The sequence below is a fragment of the Mustela nivalis genome (genome assembly GCF_964662115.1).
Source record: "Mustela nivalis genome assembly, contig: HAP1_SCAFFOLD_2744, whole genome shotgun sequence".
NCBI classification, from domain to species: domain Eukaryota; kingdom Metazoa; phylum Chordata; class Mammalia; order Carnivora; family Mustelidae; genus Mustela; species Mustela nivalis.
In genome coordinates this window covers 22,947-47,978 of record NW_028133921.1, presented here as the reverse complement: position 1 = coordinate 47,978, position 25,032 = coordinate 22,947, and the positions used below count along the sequence as shown (strand labels likewise).

General features: G+C 41.4%; 1 protein-coding gene and 1 long non-coding RNA gene across 2 annotated transcripts; one reads left to right on the top strand and one right to left on the bottom strand.

Moving 5' to 3' along the window:
- Positions 1 to 2,615: 2,615 nt before the first annotated feature.
- On the top strand, positions 2,616 to 24,192 carry LOC309858538 (NADH dehydrogenase [ubiquinone] 1 alpha subcomplex subunit 12; the record flags this gene model as incomplete). The annotated part of the gene is made up of 2 exons (XM_082751240.1): positions 2,616 to 2,716; positions 23,914 to 24,192. Coding segments are annotated over 2 exons (282 nt in total), but the record flags the coding sequence as incomplete, so codon positions are not given.
- LOC309858537 lies at positions 10,569 to 14,494 on the bottom strand. Its single transcript, XR_014308233.1, has 2 exons — positions 11,153 to 14,494; positions 10,569 to 10,651 (listed from the first exon to the last, which is right to left on the bottom strand). It is a non-coding gene; the product is annotated as an uncharacterized lncRNA (long non-coding RNA).
- Positions 24,193 to 25,032: the final 840 nt, after the last annotated feature.

Genomic DNA, 25,032 nt, shown 5'->3' with positions numbered 1-25,032 from the left:
TACCTTTAAAATTTTGGTGTTTGTATATTGTGAGATTGTTAAGTCTCATCTCTATCATCATAGCCTATTCTGTGAAACCTTTTTCAAGGTGTTTTCATCTGCCTTCACATTGCCCTGCCGAACTGGATTATAGTTTACTTTTAGTGACTTATTCTTAAGATTGATTTCTCGAGTAGAAGAAGCAAATCTGGATTTTTTTTTCCTGCAAAAAGCTTTTTTTTTTTTTTTTTTTTTAAGATTTTATTCGTTTATTTGACAGAGAGAAATCACAAGTAGATGGAGAGGCAGGCAGAGAGAGAGAGAGGGAAGCAGGCTCCCTGCTGAGCAGAGAGCCCGATGCGGGACTCGATCCCAGGACCCTGAGATCATGACCTGAGCCGAAGGCAGCAGCCTAAACCACTGAGCCACCCAGGCGCCCTGCAAAAAGCTTTATTGTTTCCATTTGGTCTAGGCCTTGGGAGAAGTCTCTGGGATGGTTAAGAAGCTACCTTGGGGCTGCACGGAGAGACCCAGGCAGATATCTCAACACCAGGGAGATGCCAGAGGGGTCCCTCAAAGGCACCTGGGCTCCAGAGGATCCTAATTGTGCTTGAAAAATCTGTATTTCCTTTAATAGATAAGGTCGTATTTAAATAGCATTAGTTAATGTTTGTTGATTATGTGTTTACCTAGGAAAACTCTTTTTTTTTTTTTTTAAGATTTTATATTTTTTAACAGAGAGACAGAGATCACGAGTAGGCAGAGGCAGGTAGAGAGAGAGGGGGAAGCAGGCTCCCTGCTGAGCAGAGAGCCTGATGCAGGGCTCAATCCCAGGAGTCTGGGATCATGACCTGAGCTGAAGGCAGAGGCATAACCCACTGAGCCACCCAGGCACCCCAGAAAACTCTTTTATAAAGGGTGCCTGGGTGGCTCAGTCGGTTAAGCCTCTGCCTTCGGCTCAGGTCATGATCCCAGGGTCCTGGGATCGAGCCTCCAATCCAGCTTCCTGCTCTGTGGGGAGCCTGCTTCTCCAGCTCCCTCTGCTTGCCACTCCCCCGTTTGTGTTCGCTCATTCCTGTGCATGCTCTCTCTCTATCATATCAATAAAATGTTTTAAAAAATAGAAAACTCTATAAAGTAAATGCAGATTACTTTTTGTTTATTGGCTTAAAATCAATTATAGGATGAATTCAGTATTTTCTGTTTGGGGGGTAGGGGTAGTAAGGAATAGGTGAAAGGAATTAACATTTATATACTTTTTTGCCCAATGCTAAACTAGATGTATATGTATGATAATTAATTTTCAGAGCACGTGAAGATGTAGGTGTAATCATCTTTTTTTTTTTTTTTTGAAGATTTTATTTTTTTAAGTAATCTCTACAGCTAGCATGGGGCTTGAACTTACAACCCTGAGATCAAGAGTCTCATGCTCTACTGATTGAGCCAGCCAGTGCCTCTATATTCATCCATTTTTAATAGAAAAACTGAGGCTCATAAATCTTGCCTAAAATCCATTCATATTATGTGACAAAGTCTTGATTAGAATCCATGTCTTTGGGGTGGGTGCCTGGATGGCTCAGTTGTTAAGTATCTGCCTTTGGCTCAGGTCATGATCCCAGAGTCCTAGGATTGAGCCGGCTTTTGGGCTCCCTGCTCAGCGGGAAGCTTGCTTCTCCCTCTCCCACTCCCCTTGCTTGTGTTCACTTTCTTGCTGTCTCTCTCTGTCAAGTAGATGAATAAAATCTTTAAAAAAAAAAGAATCCAAGTCTCTGCTCAACTTAAGGGCCAATGGTAACAGTTGTATAAGTTGTAGTTAGGCCCCCAACTATTCAATAGCAATTTGTTAAATAGCAAATATTGCCATGCTAGTCTGATGACATGAGCTGACTTACTAATCTAACCATTGTCTATGTTTGCTTATGATCACCGGCTTCCAAAAGGATCTCTGGTGATCATTTTAAAATATTTATATGGAAATACATAATTTGAGTATGACTGCTGTGAAGACATTTCTCCTGTCCCCATCTCAGGAAGAACAGTTTCTCTCCTGAATACCCTGCGCAGCTGGAAACACATTGCCCTACTCTCCTCTGCTCCCTTGGCAGAAGGACAGGGGAGAAGCGAGAGTTCTCTGTGGGAAATAACTGAGCCCCACCCATAGAGTGGTCTCGGTCTCATTTTAGGGATTTTGCTCTTGCAGCTGCCAGGCTATTGATAAAAGCTTGTCATACACTTCCTGAGGCATACCTCTACCCAGGGTGCTATTCCTTTAACTTTTCTCTTATGTAAGAGCAGATGAAAGTCTTTTTATTTTTTTTAATAAAAACTAGTTGTCTTCTTTGATATTATACAATTATGTTTAGTTTTTTTTTTTTTTTAATTAAAGATTTTTATTTATTTATTTGACAGAGAGAAATCACAAGTAGATGGAGAGGCAGGCAGAGAGAGAGAGAGAGAGGGAAGCAGGCTCTCCGCTGAGCAGAGAGCCCGATGCGGGACTCGATCCCAGGACCCTGAGATCATGACCTGAGCCGAAGGCAGCAGCTTAACCCACTGAGCCACCCAGGCGCCCTGTTTAGTTTTGTTTTTGTTTTGTAAAGTTTGTCTTTATTTCCTCACATCTTTGTAAATGTTGATCTTTCCACCCAGGCCGTCACCGATGGGTTATATACACTACTGAAATGAATGGCAAAAACACATTTTGGGATGTGGATGGAAGCATGGTGCCCCCTGAATGGTAAACCAGTCAATACTTTCTTTTATTTGGCTTGGCAGTATTTGTTTCATGACACAAATATTTACTGAATATCTATTTATAAACCAGTTAGTGGTGTTCTGAAAGTGTCTGTCCCAGGTATGGTGAATGTGTAATAAATAACCTTAAAACTTTGTGTCTTAAAGCAGTGAGTATTTATCTTTCATAGTTTTTATGGGTCAGGAGTTCAGGCAGTATATAGTCAGCTTATCTCCGCTCCACAGGGTCAGGTAGAAGACTCAGAAGCTGGAATGCAGAATCACCTGAAGACTTGTTCATTCGGTATCTGGAGGTTGGTGTTGGCTGTCAGCTGGGGGCATCGCTGGGGCATTGGATTGGAACATCCTCAGGTAGCTGGGCTTCCTCAGGCAAGTTCTCTAGAGAGAGCACTTGGCAAAAGCCCTGTTGCCTTTACTGACTTAGTCTTGGAAATCATCCAGTATCATTTCTGTACCTCAGTGGTTGAGGCAGTTAGAAAACGGTGTCTAAGCTTAATGAAAGAGAACATAGACCCTATCTCTTGGTGGAGGCATGTCAATATCACATTATATGTTGGCATATATAATTGTATGGCTGTCTTTGGGGAAAAACAGTATGCCACATTATCACCTGGCTATGGGTGAAGGGAAAAGGAAAAAGAATTCTGACTCTGAATATTTGGCAATGTGACTTCATGCAGGTTCCTTAATCTTTCTGGGGTTTAGTTTTCTCCTCTAAAATGAGAGCCCTCAAATTCCTTAGGTCTCTAGAAACTAATTTTGTAATATACCTGTTTTGACATTGAATTCTAAATGCTCTTACTTGAATTATCAAATTTTATATAAAATATTTCAAAGCAGAGTGCTCAAATCTTTTTCATCGACACAGTTAAACTGGGTACCTGTTACCGTCAGTCTAGAAATTTTCACCAAAAGCTAGAATTAAGTAGATTAGGTTAACTGTGACATTTTATTTTAGTTGGATTTGAGCATCAGAAAGAGTTTCAGGCTCTCTTGAGTAGAAACTGGAATTATCTCATTATCTCAGAGTATTCATTTTATTTCTGCAGACTCAATTAGAAATCCAGGCATGTAACATAAGTGGGTGAAGTTCAGCGTGAGACAGTTGGGAATAGTGGGGACTATAAAGGGCTGAAAAGCACATACTCTGTCAAAGAGGGCAGCAGTGCTGTTCATCACCCCTAGTTCCATCAGCTGAGAATTCAACCAGTGGTTTCTATATACGATTTTTCAAGAGAAAGTGGAAATGTGTATTTCATTGGGACTTTTGTTTGTCTGTTTAAGATTTTTAATTTATTTTTGCGAGAGAGAGTGTGTGTGCTCACAAGCATGAGCCGGGGAAGGGGCAGAGGCAGAGGGAGAAGCAGGCTCCCCGCTGAGCAAGGAGCCTGATGGAGGACTGGATCCCAGGACCCTGGGATCATGACCTGAACTGAAAGAAAGACGTTTCACCAACTGAGCCATCCAGGCGCCCCACAAAGGAAAAGTTCTTCCAGGAAATTAAAAGTGCTACTCCAGTGAACACAAGCACGGTAAGAAAGTGCCGATATGGAGAAAGTTTCAGTATGCTGGCTAGAAAAGCAAACCAGCCACAGCATGCTAAGCCAAAGCCTAATCCAGAGCAAGGCCCTAACTCTAATTCTCTGAAGGCTAAGGGAGGTGAGGAAGCTGTGGAAGAAAAGTGAAGCTAGCAGAGTTTGGCTCATGAAGTTTAAGGAGAGAAGCCATCTCCATAACATCGAAGTGCAAGGTTAAGCAGCAGGTGCTGATGGAGAAGCTGCAGCAAGTTCTCCAGAAGACCTAGCTAAGGTAATTAGTGACGGTGATTACAGATGTTCCATGTACATGGAACAGCCTTCTATTGGAAGAAGATGCCATCAAGGACTTTTATAGCTAGAGAGAGGTTAATACCTGGCTTCGAAGCTTCAGAGGATAGGCTGGCTCTTTTATCACGGGCTAAGCCAGCTGGTGATTTTTCAGCTGAACCCTGTATTCACCCACAGTTCAGAAAATCCCGTGGCCCTTAAGTCTGATAAATCTACCTGTGCTCTATCAGTAGAATAACAAAGCCTAAAGGACAACACATGGTTTACTGAATATTTTAAGCCCACTGTTGAGACCGACTGCTCAGAAAAAAAGATTACTTTCAAAATACTACTGTTTACTGTTTACTGCACCTGCTCACCCGGGAGGTCTGGTGGAGATGGACAGTGAAGTTCATGTTGTTTCATGCCTGCTGACACGGCATCTTTTCTCCAGCCCACAGATCAAGGAGCAAGTTTGATTTTCAGGTCTCTTTTGAGAAATACATTGCGTAAGGCTGTAGCTGCCACAGGTAGTGATTGTTCTGATGGATCTGGGCAAAGTAGATTGAAAACTTTACCAAAAGGAGTCAACATTCCAGATGCTATTGAAAGCATTTGTGATGTCATGGGAAGAGTTCAAAGTATCAACATGAACAGGAGTTCGGAAGAAGTTGATTCCAGCTTATTGCTCATGGATGATTTTGAGGGTTCAAGACTTCAGTGGATAAAGTAACAATGGAGCTTAATGTAGAAATAGCAACAACTAGACTGAGAAGTGGAGCCTGAAGATGCATCTGGATTGCTGCAGTCTCGTGATGGAGCTTGAACAGTTGGGAGGAGTAGTTGCTTTTTATGGATGAGCACATAAAGTAGGGTTTTTTGTTTTTTTAAAGATTTTATTCATCTATTTGATAGCGAGAGAGCACAAGCAGGGAGAACAGTAGAGGGAGAGGGAGAAGCAAGCTCCCCGCTGGGCAGGGAGCCCGATGCAGGACTCAGTCCCAGGACCCTGAGATCATGACCCTAGCGGAAGGCAGACAGCTAACCATCTGAGCCATCCAAGTGCCCCATAAAGTAGTCTCTTGTAGAATCTACTCCTGGTGGAGATGCTGTGAAGATTGTTGAAATGACAACAAAGGATTTAGAATATTAGATAAACTTGATTGATAAAGCAGTGGCAGGTTTGAGAGGATTGACTCCACAATTTTGGAAAAGTTTTACTCTGACTAAATGCTGTCAAACAGCATTGCATGCTATGGAGAAATTGTTCATGAAAGGAAGAGTTCATTAGTGCGGCAGACTTCATTGTTGTCTGATTTTAAGAAATTCCCACAGCCACCTCACCACCCTGGTCAGTCAGCAGGTGTCAAGCTCAAGGCAAGGCCCTCTACCAGCAAAAAGATTAAAACTCCCTGAAAGCTCAAAACAAAACAAAACCCTTCCTAAAAGCTCAGATGATGGTTAGTATTTTTAGCAATAAAGTATTTTTAAATCAAGTCATACGTTGGGGTTTTGTTTTTAGACACACTGCTGTTGCACATGTAATAGACTATAGTACAGTATAAACATAACTTTGACATGTACTGAAAAACCACAAAACTCATTTGACTTGCTTTATTGAGAATTTGCTTTACTGTGTTAGTCTGAAACCAAACGTGTGATTTCTCTGAGGTATTTCTGTATTGGATTATATCTTTATAATAAAACTTAGTGGCTCTTAAAGTGAGAAAGCAGCAGTGATGTTACATTTGAGGCTGGATTTTATGCTCTTTTTATTTGTTTTTTAAGATTTATTTACTTAGGGACGTCTGGGTGGCTCAGTCAGTTAAGCGTCAGCCTTCAGCTCAGGTCATGATAATCAGGGTTCTGAAATCAAGTCCCACGTCAGGCTCCTTGCTCAGCAGGGAGCCTGCTTCTCCCTCTGCCTGTTGTTCCCCCTGCTTGTGCTGTCTCTCTCTTTCCAACAAGTAAATAAATAAAATCTTTAAAATACACACACAGACACGTAGACACACATATATACACACTCGCCCTACATTGGAATCAAATATTAAAAAAAGATTATGTGAGAGAGAGAGAGAGAGAAGGAACATGCACACATGTGTGGGGGGAGGGGCAGAGGCAGAGGGAAAGAGGGAGGCTCAAGCAGACTCCCTTCTGAGCAGGGACCCCAGCTCTGTGCTGTGACTCTGAAATCATGACCTGAGCCAAAGTTAAAGAGTCAGATGCTTAACCTACCAAGCCACCCAGGCGCCCCTGGGCTCTTTTTAGTGGGTAGTAGTAATAGCCTGTGATTTTGTGGTTCTGTTAAGGTCTGAAGGGCTGTGATTTTAGGTCAAGAGCTGTCTACTTTCTCTGAAGGGGCATTTTATATGTCAGGGGCACTATTTGAGTCCCAGGTCTCAAAGTGGAATTTGGTTTTAGGAGGTAAGGTGTCCTACTTACTTGTTCAGTTGATTATTTGGGGGACGGTGTTGGTCCTGGGAGGATGCAGAAGGCCCGTGGCCTGTCTTGTTCAGATCTTAGATGGATTGAGATCTGTCACCTTCAAAGCACTCAGCATTTACATCGGTGCTCATATACTGTGTTTCGGGAGACTGGGGAGGTGGGGGCAGGGGGAGACTGATTTAAATTATGTGATGAAACACATTTAAAATGATAAAGTAGTAAAAAAATATGAAAAGATAAAAGTACTAAAATCAGCCAAAAAGTTCTTTTGTATGATCTGAGATCACACAAAAAAGAAGGTTCAAAGCTGTAGAAGATAACATCTCTCCAGCAGGAGCCTGAGGGCAGTTGAGGATCTAGAGCTGAATTTCTTTGTGGAGAGGATCCTCCTAAGGGCTGAGTACCTTTGATGACCCTTGCTTGTAAGGGGAGCTTAAAGTCTTATGATGTAGGGAGAAGTGCTCTTGGACAAGTTTAGCTGTTTGTTGCTCAGACGCCCCCTTTGCTGAGTGTAATACACTGTGGAATTCTAAATTCCTGGATTCTTACAACCTTTGATCTATGAAAAAATTTGAAGTTGGGTTGATTCATCTTTAGAGAGCCAGGTATTATCTTATATATAAAGTAGTGAATAACAAACACAGTTTATCATCGTTATTCATTCAAATAACTATTGCATGCTTACCAGGTGCCAAGAACTATTGTAGGCACTGGGAATACAACAGTAATACAACAAAGTTCTTGCTCCCATTGCGGGGAAGGCAGGAAAACAAAAGGGTTCTGTATATGTCAGGCAGTGATAAATGCAAGGAAGAAAACACGAAGCTGGTGTTCATAAGGGGGTAAAGCACAATGGGAAGTTCCGGTGGCTGTTTTATTTGGAGGTTAGGGAAGGCTTCTTTGAGAAACTGACATTAGAAGAGAGGAGGGAGAGAGCCGGAGAAGTGCTGTGGGGGGTGAAACGGGGGTGGGGGTGGCGGTGGAGAGCTCCAGGCAGCAGGAACCACAGGGCAAAGGCCTGTGTGTTGAGATTTATTTGCTTGTACTCAAAGAACAGCAATATGGCTAGTTTGGCTGGAATTGAACAAGTGAAAGGAAGACTTTAGGTAATGAGGTGGGAAAACTAGCTAGAGCCTAGATATGTAGATGTGGGGAGCCACGGTTTTCTGGCTTTTTATCTAAGTTTCTTTGAAAGTCACTGGAAGGTAAAGTAGGATGTGATCTGTTTTACAATTTTTTTTTTAAAGATTTTATTTATTTATTTGAGAGAGAGACATGAGAGAGAACATGAGAGGCGAGAAGGTCAGAGGGAGAAGCAGACTCCCCATGGAGCTGGGAGCCCGATTCAGGACTCGATCCCGGGACTCCAGGACCGTGACCTGAGCTGAAGGCAGTCGCTCAACCAACTGAGCCACCCAGGTGCCCCTGTTTTACAATTTTTTAAAATTGGGAACAGTCCTAAACTTTCTGAGAAGTTACAAGTATCTGAATCATTTCAAAGTAAGTTGCCAAAGGGATGACCTGAATACTCACATGTGTGATTCCTACAAACAAGGATATTCTCCGTAACCACAGTTTACCCATCAAAGGCAGAACATTAACAGTGGTATACGACTACTGTCTAGTCTTCAGACCCCATTCCATTTTCATCACTTTGCCAACAAGGTCTCTGATAGCCAGAGGATATAATCGTGCATTTCATATGGATCTCATTTCTCTCTCGTCTCACTCTAGATTTGTTCCTTAGCTTTTCTTTGATTTTCATGATCTTAATACTTTTGAAATTTGCAGGCCAGTTATGTCGTAGAAAGTCCTTCAGTGTGGGTCTGTCGGTCTAGTCTCATGGCTACATTCAGGCTTTGTATCTTCAGCAGGAATATCACAGAAGCCATGTCATGTTCTTGTTGCATTCTGTTAGGTGGCACCCTATATTTGTCGTATTAGTGATGGTAAGTTCTCTCACTTGAGTAATTCAGGGTGGTTTTTCCTTTCTAAAGTTTTGGTGGTTCTGCCAGGTTTTTCCTTTCTAAAGTTTTCCCTTTGCAATTAATTAGCATTTTGTGTAGAGGTACTTTGAAGTTATATAAGTATCCTATTCCTCATCCCATTATATAAGTCTACTCATTTATTTATGTCCATATGAACTCCCCTCCTAATAGTCGGTTATAGGGGCACCTGGGTGGCTCAGTTGGTTAAGCATCTGCCTTCGGCTCAGGTCATGATCCCGGGGTCCTGAGATGGAGACCTGCGTCGAGTTCCCCACTCAGTAGGAAGCCTGCTTCTCCCTCTCCCTTTCTCTCTCCAGCCTGCTTGTGTTCTCTCTCTCTCGTTTGCTCTTGGTCTCTCTCAGCTAAATAAATAATAACATAAATAATGTATAATATAAATATAAATAATAAACAATAAAAATAAATATATAATATAAATAATAAAATCTCTAAAAATAATAATACCGGGTTACTATATTTGTTCCATTTATTTATTCATTCATTCATTCATTTGTTTTTCCACTCCACTTATTTTGCTTATCGCCATATCCCCTCTCCTCTGGAAACCATCAGTTTTCAGTATTTATGGGTCTATATCTGCTTTTTATTTTATTTATTTGACAGACAGAGATCACAAGTAGGCAGAGAGACAGGCAGAGAGAGAGGGGGAAGCAGGCTCCCTGCTGAGCAGAGAGCCCAATGCGGGGTTTGAAACCAGGACTCTGGGATCATGACATGAGCCAAAGGCAGAGGCTTTAACTGAGCCACCCAGGCGCCCCTGGTTTGTTTTTTATATGTTTTGTATGTTTGTTTTATGTAAAATCATATATTTGTCATTCTCAGTGTGACTTATTTCACATAGCACAATACCCTCTGGCCATCCACATGTCACAGATGATAAGATCACATTCTTGTTTATGACTGAGTAATATTCCACTGTATATGTACACCACTTCTTCTTTATCCATTCATCTCTGGGTGGGCACTTAAGTTGTTTCCATGTCTTGTCTATTGTAAACAATGCTGCAGTTAACATAGGGGTGCATATATTTATTTGAATTAGTGTTTTCGTTTTCTTTGGGTAAATATGCAGTAGTGGAATTACTTGATCATATGGTAATTCTAATTTTAATTTTTTGAGGAAACTCCAGTCTGTTTTTTGCTGTAGTTGCACCAATTTCATTCCCACCAACAGTGCACAAGGATTTTTTTCTCTGCCTCACCAACACTTGTTATTTCTCATCCTTTTGTTGCCGGCCATTCTGACAGCTATAAGGTGATGTCTCATTGTAGTTTTGATTTGCGTTTCCCTGATGATTAGTGATGTTGGATATCTTTTCCTGTATTTGTTGATTGCCTGTATGTCTTTGGAAAAATATCAGTTCAGGTCCTCTGCCCATTTTTTTTAAAAGACTTTTCTTATTTATTTGTGACAGAGAGAGATCACAAGCAGAGAGGAGAGGCAGAAGGAGAAGCAGACTCCCCACTGAGCAGAGAGCCTGACTCAGGGCTCAGTCCCAGGACACTGGGATCATGACCTAAGCTGAAGGCAGATGCTTAACCGATTGAGCCACCCAGGCACCCTCTCTGCCCATTTTTTTTTTCTTTTTGAGATTTTATTTATGAATTTGAAAGAGAGAAAGAGCATGAGCAGGGGGAGAGAGAGAAGCAGACTCCCTGTGAAAGACCCCTCTCCCCTTGCTAAAGGCTTGTTTAAGTAACCTGATGTCCCCAAAGCACCCCCTATCCCCTTGCTGAAGGCTTGATTGTTCCCATAGCTGGATGGCAACACATACCAGGATGTCTATTGTCTGTGATCACCCGGTCTGTCAAAAGAAAAGACAAATGAGGAATAGAGTGTACCTGGGACTTTCCAGAGTGCTGAGCCAAGGCCCACCAGAACAAACCATTGTGTCCTTGCCTTAAACCCAGTGCCTGACAATGCTTGATTTAAGTTAACCAATCAGATCCCTGTAACCAAGCATCTGCTTCTGTAAGCTCGCTTCCCGCCACCCCAAACCTTGCCCTATATAATCTGCTCCCCAATCTATCCCAGCGCGCTCAGCCCACAAAGGCTGATGCGTCCGCAGGCGCCTGTGTAACCAATAAACCTCTTGCAACTTGCATCCAGTGGAGGCTTGGTGTCTGCTTCTTGGGTGCGGATCGAGGGTCTTTCACCTGCTGAGCTGGGAGCCCAACATGAGGCTCAGTCCCAGGCCTCCGAGATTATGTCCCAAACAAAAGGCAGTCACTTAACTGACTGAGCCACCCAGGTGCCCCTGCTCATTTTTTAATCAGATCATTTGGGGTCTTTTGGTGTTGAGTTATATACATTCTTTTTTTTTTTTTTAAGATTTTATTTATTTATTTGACAGATTACAAGTAGGCAGAGAGGCAGGCAGAGAAAGAGGGGGAAGCAGGTTCCCTGCTGAGCAGAGAGCCTGATGCGGGCCTCGATCTCAGGACCCTGGGATCATGACTTGAGCTGAAGGCAGAGGCTTTAACCCACTGAGCCACCCAGGTACCCTGAGTTATATACATTCTCTATATATTTTGAATATTAATCCCTTATTGGATATGTCATTTACAAATACATTCTCCCATTCTCTAGGTCACCTTTTTGTTTTCTTGATGGTTTCATTGGCTGTGCAAAAAACTTCATTTTGGTGTAGTCCTAATGGTTTAATTTTGCTTTTGTTTCCCTTGTCTTAAGGGACATGTCCATAAATATGTTGCTAAGGGCAATGTCCAAGCGATTACTGCCTATGATTTACATCTTTAAAGCATCTCTGCCATTGCTGTGAAGAATGAGGAAAGGGGCAGTGTGGAAACAGGCTTATCGCTTAGGCAGCTGTTGTATGTAGTTGTCTGGGCAGGAGATGTTGGAGGCTGGACTAAGGTGCTAGTGATGCAGCTTGTGAGTTTTGGGGTACTAGTTATTCATTACTGTATAACAGACTATCCCCAATTTAGCTTAAAACAATAAACAGTATCTCACAATTTCTGTGCTTAAGGAACTGAGTGCACTTAGCCAGATGCATCTGGTTTAGGACCTTTCACAAAGCTACACTCAGGATACCATTTGGGGCTGCAGTCCCCTCATGGTTTGATTTTAGTCAAATTCATTCACATGGCTGTCAGCAGACCTCCAGGATTTGCTCCTGTGCTCACTCTTGTGGGCCTCTCCACAAGGCCATCTCTGGACATGGCTTCCTGAGAGCAAGTAAAGAGATCACCTGAGATGAAAGCCACAGCCTTCTGTGTATGAGTAGTTTTCTTTTCTTTTCTTTTTCTAAGATTTATTTATTTTAGAGAGAGAGCAGAGGGAGGGGCAGAACCGCCTGAGCTACCCAGGTGCTGTTTTGTTTTGTTTTTTTAATTGATGTGTAGTTAACACAGTATACATTAGGCCCAACTTTTCTAAAACCTGATCTCAGAAGTGACATTCTACAGTTATGCTATATTTTAGTTATTAGAAGTGAGTCAGTAAATGCAGCCCATACTCATGGAGAGAGGATGAAAGGGGAAAAAAACTTCAGTCTTTTACTTCCTCAGTAGGGAGAAACCCTGTTCTTCCCTACTGTGTGTTTCTCTTGTGAGTCTCCTTGTACTACTTGTACAAAACTCTTCACTTCTGACACTTCTGGTTACCAAATGTGTTGAGATTTCACCTCACAATAAGTAAGTCTCTGACACCAGCTGGGCGTCCTACAGTTTAACCCATTTTTGACACTGGAGATGGCTAGCATCCGATCCCATAGGCGAGGTTCACTTCCCACAAGACCATGCTCCTCTACCTCGTGTTCAGACGGTACTCTAACTTAGTGTCTGCTATTTTTTTTTTTGTTACGGTACCTTTATTTTCTTATCAAAGTTCTATTCTCTTATAGGGTCAGCAGTGAGATTTTAAATTTCTTTTTCAGGAGTTTATATTAGCTTAACTTGACTGAACAGAATACTCAGTTGTCGGTAGATTACAAATAACTGTTTTATACCACTTTTGACTATCCTCAATTTTATCTTTGTTCTAAATTAGCTAATTGCCACCATCTATATTGCAATGCATAAAAATCTTTATTTTTTTAAGATTTTATTTATTTATTTGACAGACAGAGATCACAGGTAGGCAGAGAGGCAGGCAGAGAGAGAGAGAGGAGGAAGCAAGCTCCCCTCTGAGCAGAGAGCCTGATGATGCGGGGCTCGATCCAAAGACCCTGAGATCATCACACGAGCCGAGGCAGAGGCTTTAACCCACTGAGCCACCCAGCCGCCCCTAAAAGTCTTTTATTTTTATGGTAGTTAGCTTTTGCATAGAGTTAAGCAACTAATAAACCAAGTAAGTAATTAGTATCTGCATGAAATTTGACAAGGTAAGATGGTGGAGTGTAAATTGGCAGAAAGTTCGGGCTCTTTTATATATAATAGTATAAAATTATTATTTCTACTTAGTTGAAACAAAGATGCTTTTTTGTAGTTTGAAGTGTTGGAACCCTAAAATCCTTTAAATCAAGTTAAAACAAACAAATATGGCTTGCCTAGATTTTTCTCTACCGTTTGTATACTCTTTACCCACTTGGTGGCACCTTATGTTCATTTCTAAGTAACGTCTTCTCTCCGTTAGTGTAGTGCAGCCACTATCTCCTGGTATATTGATTTTTCTTACTAAGACTAATGGTTAAATTACTGAAGTAATACATAAATACATTCTTTTAAAAATAATAGCATATGTTGAAAATTTCCCTTTTTTAACAGAAAATAATTTTGTTCTTGAAGATTTTTGCTGTGCCGTGGTGGAATGAAATGTTTCCCGCCTCTGAGAATACCTTTTCCTTATGGTCAGCTTTTTTTCAGTTACCATCTGATGTTCTGGATGCCTTTTGTGGAAAAGTGGGGTACAAGTTGGGATGGCTTGGGGGTAGGAATCAAGGCTGCTTCGGAGGTTTTGAGCTTGAGAGGTTGGGTAGATGGTAGTACCATTCATTGAGATGGGGAGACCGGGGGAAGGGTCGGATGGGCAGTGGAGGGTTGCAATCAGAAGCCTCCCTTTTGGATGTAGTAAGTTTGAGATAACCATCAGAGAATAAATCTGTCTAGTGAACATATAAGTCTGGAGTTTGGGACAAGGTCAGGCTAGCAAAGAAGAATGAGAAATAGCTAGGCGAGAGTAGCATTTCAGCAAAGGTAAGAAGGCTAGCCATACTGATTGTTGCTGAGAGATTACATAGGATAAGGATAGAGAAGTGTCCCATTTGATTCGGCAATATGAAATTTATGGAATTTGTTCTTCGGAATGTGAGAGATCATGGGGTATTGGTTCAGTGGTTGAGCATCTGACTCTTAATTTTGGCTCAGGTCATGATCTCAGGGTATGGGATGGAGCCCCTGGCTCCACACTGAGCATCTGCTTGAGGATTCTCTCCCTCTCCATCTGCTCCTCCCACTGCCCACATACGCCTCTCTCTCTCACTCTTGCTTTCAAATAAGTAAATAAATAAATCTTTAAAAAATAAATAAATAAAAGAATGTGAGAGATCGGGGTGCCTGGGTTGCTTACTTGGTTGAGTGTCTGACTCTTCATCTCCATTTGGGTCTTGATTTTAGGATTGCGGGTTCAAGAAAAAATCTGAAGGATTGGAAAAGTTTAAAGAATTTGGCAGGGAGCAGAGATAATCTACATAGCCCCCTATGAGACAGCCGCTGTCAACATTGGGCATATTTCCTTTAGTCCTTTTAAATAATTTTTTAATGTAATGGCTCATAATCATTCAAAGTTTTTTTCCTTAGTATTATAGGCAATTTTCCGTGTTCTTAAAACAATCAGTGCAATCACTGTTAATTTTTTTCTCATTATAAAAATATACAGTTGTTGTAGAAAACCTGGACAATCCAGAAATATATGAGGTAGAAACAAAAATTCTGATTCCTTGGGCGCTTACGTAAGCATCTGCCTTCTGCTTAGGTCATGACCTGAGGTTCCCCGGATTGAGCTTCAAGTCGGGCCCCTTGCTCAGCAGGGAGTCTGCTTCTCCTTTTCCCTCTGCTCCTCCCTCCTGCTCTTGCTCTCTCTTTCTCTCTCTCTTTTTTTTTTTTTAACACTTTCTTTATTTGACAGACAGAGATCACAAGTAGGCAGAGAGGCAGGCAGAGACAGAGAGAGGAGGAAGCAGGCTCCCTGCTGACCCAAGAGCCCAGTGCGGGGCTTGATCCCAGGACCCTGGGATCATGATCTGAGCCGAAGGTAGAGGCTTTAATCCACTGAGCCATCCAGGCACCCCTCTCTCTTTCTCTGAAACAAATAAGATCTTTTAAAAACCCACAAAACTCTTAATTCCTTGGCCCAGAAATAAGCACTGGTAATATTTCATTCATTCATTGAATATTTGAGGGTTTGCTTTTGAATAGGGAAGGAATAATTTGAAAGGATCATAGTGTATCTAATATATTAATCGTATTCTCTTTAGAAGAAGTTTTGTTATTATAACTAAATATAGATATATATATGTAAATATATATATACACACACATATATATCTTCATTATACATAACATTTTGTTTGCCGTTCCCCTCTTCTCACTTAATAAGTCACAGACTTGGGGCACCTGGGTGGCTCAGTGGGTTAAAGCCTCTATCTTCGGCTCAGGTCATGATCCTGGGGTCCTGGGATTGAGTCCGGCATTGGGCTCTCTGCTCAGCAGGGAGCCTGCTTCTCTGTCTCTCTCTGCCTGCCTCTCTGTCTACTCTGTCTGTCAAATAAATAAATAAAATCTTTAAAAAAAAAAAAAAAGAAAAAAAGAAAGTCACAGACTTTCCCCGATTTCACTAAATATTCTACTTGTCAGTTTGAGGTTTTTAGTGTCTGAGAGGCTTTTGATGTAGAAAGGATTAATGGAAATTTGGGTTTAAAATTAATATGCTGTTTATTACAGCTGAAATTTTTATTATCACAATTTTTTAGTTTTTGCTTTAATTTCAGTTAGTTAACACGCAGTGTTATGTTAGTTTCAGGTGTACAATATAGTGATTCAGCACTTGCATACATCCCCGGGTGCCCATCCCCACATCTCCCCTCTGGAATCATCAGATTCTTTTCTATTATTAAGAGTTACAACTGCAGGGACTCCTGGGTGGCTCAGTCAGTTAAACGTCTGCCTTTGGATCAGGTCATGATCCCAGAGTCCTGGGATCGATCGAGTCCCACATGGGGCTCCTTCCTCAGTGGGGAGCCTGCTTCTCCCTCTGCCTACTGCTCCCCCTGCTTGTGCACGCACACACACCGTCTCTCTCTCTCTGAGAAATACATAAATAAAATCTCAAAAAAAGAAAGTTACAGCTGCAATTTTTAAAACCTAGTTGTTCTTTAAGTCTTGAGGTCCAATTTATAAGTAGGATAACAAGGTTAGTAAATTGAACATTTTTGCATTAAAATAAAGAACAATTATTTTCTCTTATGTGATGAATGTTTGATAAATTATAATGGAAAGGATTAAAATCTCCTAAACAATTGTCTCCATTTGCAGTTTTTGTTAATTACATCCTTTTCAACATTTTAGGTCACATTTATAAATACAGTGTGTTTTATTTTTTTCAGTATCTTCAAATGTCCAACATAGATAGATGAACAGACCTATCAGGCAGAATGTTTCTAAGCTTTTCGATGACTCATGTTTAGCCAAGCCAGACGCTGAAGGGCCATCCTCACAAGTCTCCCTAATACCCAGTCTGTCAGCAGGTTCTTTGTGCTTGATTGCTGAATAGGTCCCACCTCGGATCATGATCTTTATCACTATTTCTTTGGTCCAAGTCACTGTTCTCTCTCTTTCCTGAAACAACTTTTTTTTTCTTAGCTATTTGCTTGTTTGTTTATTGAGAGAAGGAGAGAATCTTTTTTTTTTTTTTTTAATCACAGTTTCTTTTTCTTTTTCTTTTTCAAGATTTTATTTATTTTTATTTGAAAGACAGAGATCACAAGCAGACAGAGAATCAGGCAGAGAGAGGAAGGGAAGCAGGCTCCCTGCTGGACCCTGGGATCATGACCTGAGCTGAAGGCTCAGGTGACTGAGCCACCCAGGTGCCCCGAAAGAGAGACTCTTAAGCAGGCTCGACCTTATGACCCTGAGATCATGACCTTAGCTGAAACTTTATCCTTTAATCTCATTTGCAGAGTTTTAAGACATAGAAATTTCAGTTTTTATGTAATAGAATTACACTTTTTTTTCTTTATGGCCTTTTGCTTTTAATGTTAATCTTAGAAATTGTTCTTCACATTTTATAAATACCACTCTGTGAATATAAATATTCACTCACATTGTATCTGAGCAGCATTAATCTGTCTGGAATCTGTTTTGATACATGGTTTAGGAAATCTAACTTGATTTTTTCCCAACAGTATTAATCATTCTAGCATAATTTGTTGAGAAATACTTAGTTTCCCCAATAATTTGATATGCCAGGATCACCTTATATATACTTTCATCTGTTTGGGGAATTTTATTCTGTAGTATTATTGTACTTATTTTTTTAACTAGCTTTTATACTGATCTAATATTTGAGCCTTTAATGTCTAGTAATGCCAGCCTTTCCTGATAGTGGTGAGCTTTCAAAATTTTCTTGGGTAGACTTTCAGCTGATCCTTAGAATTATAATTGCCAAACCCTATTGGGACTTTGCTTCATATTGCATTAATTAAAAATAACACAGCTACTGAGCCAGCGAGATTTGAGTTGACTGTCTTGTAATGAACTATTTTTTTTTTAAGATTTTATTTATTTGACAGATCACAAGTAGGCAGAGAGGCAGGCAGAGAGAGAGAAGAGGAAGCAGGCTCCCTGCTGAGCAGAGAGCCCGATTCGATTCAGGGCTTGATCCCCTGAGATCATGACCCAAGCCAAAGGCAGAGGCTTTAACCCACTGAGCCACCCAGGTGCCCCTATTTTTGTGGTTTTTTTAAGTGTAAAACTTATCATCCCTATCCTGGGGTTAGATGGATCTCGGGATTTTGGTGGATACTTAGATCCTATCATAATCCTAATCCAGTTTCATCTCTTGATTATAATTTTTGGACCAAAATGTTCTTTTCATCCATTGAGAAGTTGTGTTCAGGCCTCAGCTTTGTGCCATATGTGCTGTGGAATCTTGGGAAAGTCATTTCAATTCTGTTTGCTCAGTTTTAAAACATGAAGTACCAGGAGGGAGACAAACCATAAGGGACTCTTAATCTCACAAAACAAACTGAGGGTTGCTGGGGGTAGAGGGGTTGGGAGAGGGGGGTGGGGTTATGGACATTGGGGAGGGTATGTGCTATGATGAGTGCTGTGAAGTGTGTAAACCTGGCGATTCACAGACCTGTACCCCTGGGGATAAAAATACATTATATGTTTATAAAAAATAAATAAACATAAATTTAAAAAAATGATTACTGATAAAAAAAAATGAAGTACCTACATTAGTATTAAATAAGTGACTGAATGGTGTTTATGGGCATAGTTCATAAACTAAAGTGGGAGAAGGTAATCATTTTAGTGTGATGTGTATTTTTACCTCAAAAAAATCACATTTTTCTTTAGTCTTTCATATATTTTTAAACACAATTTTATTTTTTAAGTAACCTCTATACCAACATGGGGCTCGAACTCACAACCCTGAGATAGTTTTGTGCTCCACCAACTCAGCCAGCCAGATGCCCCTCATATCCATTTTTAGAAAAAATTGAAGAAAAAAACTTTGGAATTTTTATGTCCGGTGATGTTAAGTGAAAACATCTGAGAGGCACCTAGGTGGCTTAGTCGGTTAAGCACTTGCCTTTGGCTGAGGACGTGATCCCCAGGGCCTGGGATCGAGCTCCACATCATGCTCCATGCTCAGCAGAGGGTCTTTGTCTCCTTTTCTCTCTCCCTCTGCCTCTCCCCCTGCTCGTGCTCACACTGTCTCTCTCTCTCGAATAAAAGTAAAATCTTGAAAGAGAAGAGAAAAGGAAGAAAGAAGGAAAGAAAGCAAACATCTGAAACATGAACATTATGGTCAGAAGCCAGCCCAGCCTTGATTCTCAAAATTAATAATGTATATTATCCAAGGAGAAGCAAGATTCAAAACTGCCTGGATTTTTGTTACTATTATTTTATTTCTGGGAATTTTCTGAAAGGGAAAATTAAACTTTCTTTGTTGTCAGTAACATTTTTTAATTAAATGAATCTTCATCTGAAAAATACTATTTTAAAATTATAATGCCATTTTTACTTGAATAGGAGCAATTGTAGCTCCAATTAAATAACAGTAGCTAAACCAAAAAGAGATAAATCAGAAATTACATTAGAGAAGAAAACTTGTACAGATATGCCATAGTTGCGGGTGTTCAGGACCTGGCTGCTGTGAGCTGAGTCAAACCTGCAGGTGTCTCCAGAGCCTGGGCTCTCAGCGCCTGACCCTCCTCATTCCTGGAAGGACTGATGTTCCCAGGGATCCCTTGACACTTCTGGGCCTCCATGGGCCGCAGGTGGAGCAAGCAGAGTAAAAGGACCACTTGAGAAAGGCTGGAAGTTGGACTTACATTGGCCAACATTTGCCAGTTGTGACCGTTTTCTTCTCTTAGCTTCTTGAGTTTTCTGTCCATCAACACAGCTGCCATATAGCTTTCTTGGGCTCTTTTCCCACGGAAGAGGATCTCCTTTTTACAGTAGGAAGTGTTTCTCTCCAGTTCTTTGCACATATCTTCCTCCATCTTCTTGTAGAGGTTGTGAATCTGATATGTGGAGTTCGTGTTTCCACACATGTTGGGAAGTTTCTTCTTTATTTCCAGGGGGTGTATTTCCTGCTCAGATCATTGTCCCTGAAGTTGCATGACATGTTCTTAATGTAATTTGAAGCTTCACCTGCTGAATCTCAATTTCAAGCTGTGAATTTTCACACTGCAAAGATGGCTTCCTCCATTTGGAAGCTTGTTTGTCCTGTAAGCTCTTCAGTCATTTGCTTTTCTGGTTATTTCTTGACTTTCCTCTTGAGAACTTTAAAGGCTCCATTGAAGTCCACGTCATCAGTGATACACTTCAGATCACCTCCGTCCAGGAGACAAGGTCGTTACCGTTTTCTGCCTCACTGTTTGGTCAGCTTCGCAGTTCATGTGATCCCAGTGTGATGTCTAAGGGGACAAGGCAAGGGGATGGTCCTCAGCAGGTGTCCAGCCGTGGATGCTGAGTGGCTGACGTTGTCTTTCGGTTCCTGTCCCATTCGTGCATCCAGCGGCTCCAGCCCTTCTTCCTCCTGATCCTTTCCCTGGACTCTGCTTCCATCTCACAGTTTCTTGGTGGAGCAGGTCCGGACTTCCTCAGAAATGAGTATTTTCATTTAAATCATCCATTATTTTCCTCTGAAGCTGTTCTCCATTCTCTGATGCCTTTTTTAAAATAAAGATTTTATTTATTTATTTGAGAGAGCGAGCACGAGCAGAGGGAGAAGCAGATAGGGAGGGAGAAGGAGGCGGAAAGAATCTCAAGCAGAGCCTGCGCTGAGTGCTGAGTCCGGCACCAGGCTTGATCCCACGACCCTGGGATCATGACCTGAGCCGAAGGCGGACGCCCAACCTACTGAACTACCCAGGCATCCCCATTTGCAATGTTTTTTAAAAAATCTATTTTATGTGGCATATATTTTGATTTCTTAAGTTTCCTGTTAGGCTGTTTTATTTTTCACAAATAAATCTCTCCATTTTGTACTGTGAATGGTGGACAGCCTCACACTGAGGAACTATTTAAATGAAGAAGAGAGAGTGTCCTTCCCTGTTCCTTGACATACTGTTCCTCTTAAACAACTGAAAATAGGATCAACCACTGATGGGATTTATTTCCATTTGGGTTATATTGTAATAGTGATTTAATATTTTTGTTTCCATTTATTTCAACACACTTCAATATATTTGAGTACTGGGTTTTTTTCTAAAAGGTAATATATTTTCTTTATAAATATAATCTCTTTTGAATTTATAATTTTCCCCTTCCTGTCAGTTTTCTTACTACTTGTTCTCATTGACTCTAGCATCAAGTTTAAGCAGTTTTATATTTTGTCCTTTAAAATAATAATAGTGATATAAAATTGAAGTGGGTTTAATGCCAGCTACAACATAGTTTTGTAAACACTGCTGTTAGGCCATTGACATCTTTAATTTATTGGAATAAAAATGACCCAGCTGAGTGCACCCGGCTGGCTCATTTGGTAGAGCATGGGACTCTTGATCTCAGGGTTGTGAGTTTAAGCCCCAGTTTGAGAGTAGAGATAACTTAAAAAATAAAAAATAACTTTTATGACCCAGCTGAAAATCTGTTTGGCCAAAACTCTTTGGTGTGGAAACCTAAAAGGTATGATTTATTTAGCCTCTATTTAATAACAACAGAAGGTTACATCAGCCTAGCAGATTATAAACATGTTCTTGTTTCTTATAGCTCTTCATATTACCATCATGAGAATAAATTATTGCTTATTCATTCCTTGACTTTTGCCTGTAGCCTTGCTGAATAAACATTTTGAAGGGCACCTGGGTGGCTCAGTCGGTTAAGCGTCTGCCTTTGGCTCGAGACATGGTCCAGGGTCCTGTGATCAAGTCCCATGTTAGCCTCCCTGTTCAGTGGGGAGTCTGCTTCTCTCTCTCTCTCTGCTCCTCCCCCTGCTCGTGCTCTCTTTGACTGTCTCTCTCAAATAAAAAAATAAAATCTTTTTTAAAAAGTTCAGATTTTATGTATCATGGCAAAAAATATTTTTAGTTTTCTTGAGCTTTTTTGTTTCTCCATGAGATCTTCAGTCCCTCACTTAAATAACTGAACAGATATATGTAAGATTTGGTCTCTGATTCCTTAAGTATCATTTTAATCTTCAAGAGTCTTGACAGCAATTGACAGCAAAAAAAATTTTTTTTTTTAAGATTTTATTTATTCATTTGACAGACAGAGATCACAAGTATGCAGAGAGGCAGGCAGAGAGAGAGGAGGAAGCAGGCTCCCTGCCCAGCAGAGAGCCCGATGCGGGGCTCGATCCCAGGACCCCGGGATCATGACCTGAGCCGAAAGCAGAGGCCTCAACCCACTGAGCCACCCAGGTGCCCGGACAGCAAAATTTTAAATAAATTTTTCTATTACTTTATTAAAATAAATTGCTTAAGCTGCCTCAACAGGGTAAAAGTTAAATATCTCTGCTGTGCCTTAAACTTACGTAAAGCTCCTTCGTGTGAGTATCAGCCTTGGTTTTGACAACTAATCCCTCCTTTGAGCGGCTAGTGGAGCCTGTCTCACTGCCATCATCTCAGAGGTTCAAAGCTCATGTTCATAGTCACAGTTTATTGGTCCAGGTCACTTTCAGTAATCCTATTTCCGCCGGAGAATATGAGAGAGACGCCAGTCCACTGTGTGCAGACATCTTCATTCTTTATTTTGTTAGCTGATCATGATGCGTCTTTTTCTTTAGACACAAATACAGCAACAACAGCAACAGTATCCTTGGTTTGGGCCAGTTTCCTAGCTATATCTACCAATTACTGCTAGCGAATATTCTTATACTTAAATAGCATCATAAACTTTTCTCTTAGCTTTAGTCTTAGTTATTTTATTGAGAGCTCCTCCATTTCCCTTTCCTCTATAGCTAGGAAGTCCAGGGGTTTTTTTTGTTGTTGTTGTTGGATTTTTTTCCCTTGAAGCCACATTTCTCTGTGTGCTCCCTCCCCTCACGCCCTTTTCCCATCACAGCATCCTGTCTCATGAGCTCCCGGCCTTGGGTGATCTGCTATGAATTCTCTCTGTTTCCTGTCCCATATAAATTGGTGTGGCTTCCTATTCAGCTCCACTCTTTGTCCATTGCCCTTTAGTCCTTCTTTCTCTGCCGTTAGCAGAAGCAGCTTTGGTCTCTTTCCTTTCTACAGCCATGTACCCAGCTTCCTTTGAAATTAAATTGTTAAACACTCAAAACTGAAATACTTGGGAACTTTAGGCTGTGATTTAATGTTTTTAATATAACAAGTTGTATGTTCTGTAAGATTCAGTCACAAGCTTGAATTTAAGGTGCTAGCAGAGACTGCTTCTTCAGCAGGAGCCTGGTTGAGTTTTAAGCTAGAGCTTCACCCGCAGAGCAGCCTCTAGTGTCCGTCAGCAACACTGGGTGCAGCAGTTCTGAAATCCCTCCTTACATCTACAATTAGGACACTTATTTTAATCAATAGTAGCATGTGTCAATTGGCAGCATTTTTGTCTTAGAGATACATAAAATAATGTATATCTTAAAAACGCTAGTGTCGGGGCGCCTGGGTGGCTCAGTGGGTTAAGCCGCTGCCTTCGGCTCAGGTCATGATCTCAGGGTCCTGGGATCGAGTCCCACATCGGGCTCTCTGCTCAGCAGGGAGCCTGCTTCCTTCTCTTTCTCTCTCTGCCTGCCTCTCAGTGTACTTGTAATTTCTCTCTGTCAAATAAATAAATAAAATCTTTGAAAAAAAAAAAAAAAACGCTAGTGTCCTCAAGACACAGTAACAATAAAAGCAGTAGCTAACATTGTTGAGTACCTAGTGTGCACAGGAATGTTTCTAGGTACATTTAATCCCTATGCCATCCTTCGGAAGTCAGGATGCTCAGATGAAAAAGCTAAGACGCCTGGGTGGCTCAGTGGGTTAAGCCTCTGCTTTCGGCTCAGGTCATGATTCAGGGTCCTGGGATTGAGCCCCGCATCTGGCTCTCTGCTCAGCGGGGAGCCTGCTTCCCCCTCTCTTTCTCTGCCTGCCTTTCTGCCTACTTGTGATCTCTCTCTCTGTCAAATAAATAAAATCTTTAAATAAAAGAAAAAGCTAAGACATAGCAGTTCAGCTTGAAGCTGAGATTTGAGCTCAAGCCACAGAGTAGCCGCAGAGGTGCCCGCTTCGCCTTCCTCCCACCAAACTACTCTGCCTCTTGTAACTGTCTCTCTTTTCCTCTTTAAGGCATCGTTGGCTTCACTGTATGACCGATGATCCTCCAACAACAAAACCACCTGTTGCTCGTAAATTCATCTGGACAAATCATAAGTTCAATGTGAGCGGCACTCCAGAACAGTATGTACCTTATTCTACCACTAGAAAGAAGATTCAAGAGTGGGTCCCGCCTTCAACACCTTATAAGTAAAGACACTGGAGAACAGATCGAACATGTGAAATACGGGGCCGTCCATGTAATTGCACTTTTCCTGGTTACTGTTCACTTGATTAAAATTGTTTGATTAAGCAGTGTCTTTTGTGTCTTTTTGCCCTTTCTGTTGTTGTCCTTGAGCTGCAGAATGGAAGCTGACAAACAAGGGTCATTGAAGTACACTTCTGCTGGGTGGTGCCTGCCCAGTTTACGGCTGCCCCGCCTCTCACCCCACCCCCGCCGCTGTAGTCACGTGACGTCTGTGCTCTGCGATCTGGCGATTGAGAGGGGAAGACCTAAAGCTGAGCTGAGCCGGCAGATTTTCTTGTGGAAATCTGCTACGCAAACAGAGGGACAGAGAGGCTAGCGTCCCCAGAGCTGGATGGCTTTATGGTAGCTCTCTGAGGAGGAGGTTATCAGAGATTTCTTATTTCTCGAGTTTTGGTCCTTTTGCAGTTTATTTGGACCCGTGAACTATCCCAGAAGCCATTCCTACATATTCTTATTTCCTTAAGCTAACTAGGGTCATTGATTTTGTTGTTGTGATGTTGCCTGCAAACAAAAGAACTTTAGTATCCAGGTTGGTTCCAGAGAATGGGTTGTAGGCAAAAGCCCTTCAGAGAAATGTGGGATCTCCAGAACTGGGTATCTATCTGGGCAGGATGAAAGGCAGTCCAACACCCCCTCTGTATTCTGGGTGGAAAGCTAGTGGCTTCAGTAATCAGAAAGCCTATCAGGTTATATTGCCTCTAGTCCCCGGTTTCCGTGAGCCCCCAAGAAGATGGCCTTTGTTTTTTTTTTTTTTTTACATTTTTTAAAAATTTCTTTTCCGTGTAACAGTATTCATTGTTTTTGCACCACACCCAGTGCTCCATGCAATCCGTGCCCTTCTTAATACCCACCACCTGGTACCCCAACCTCCCACCCCCCCCACC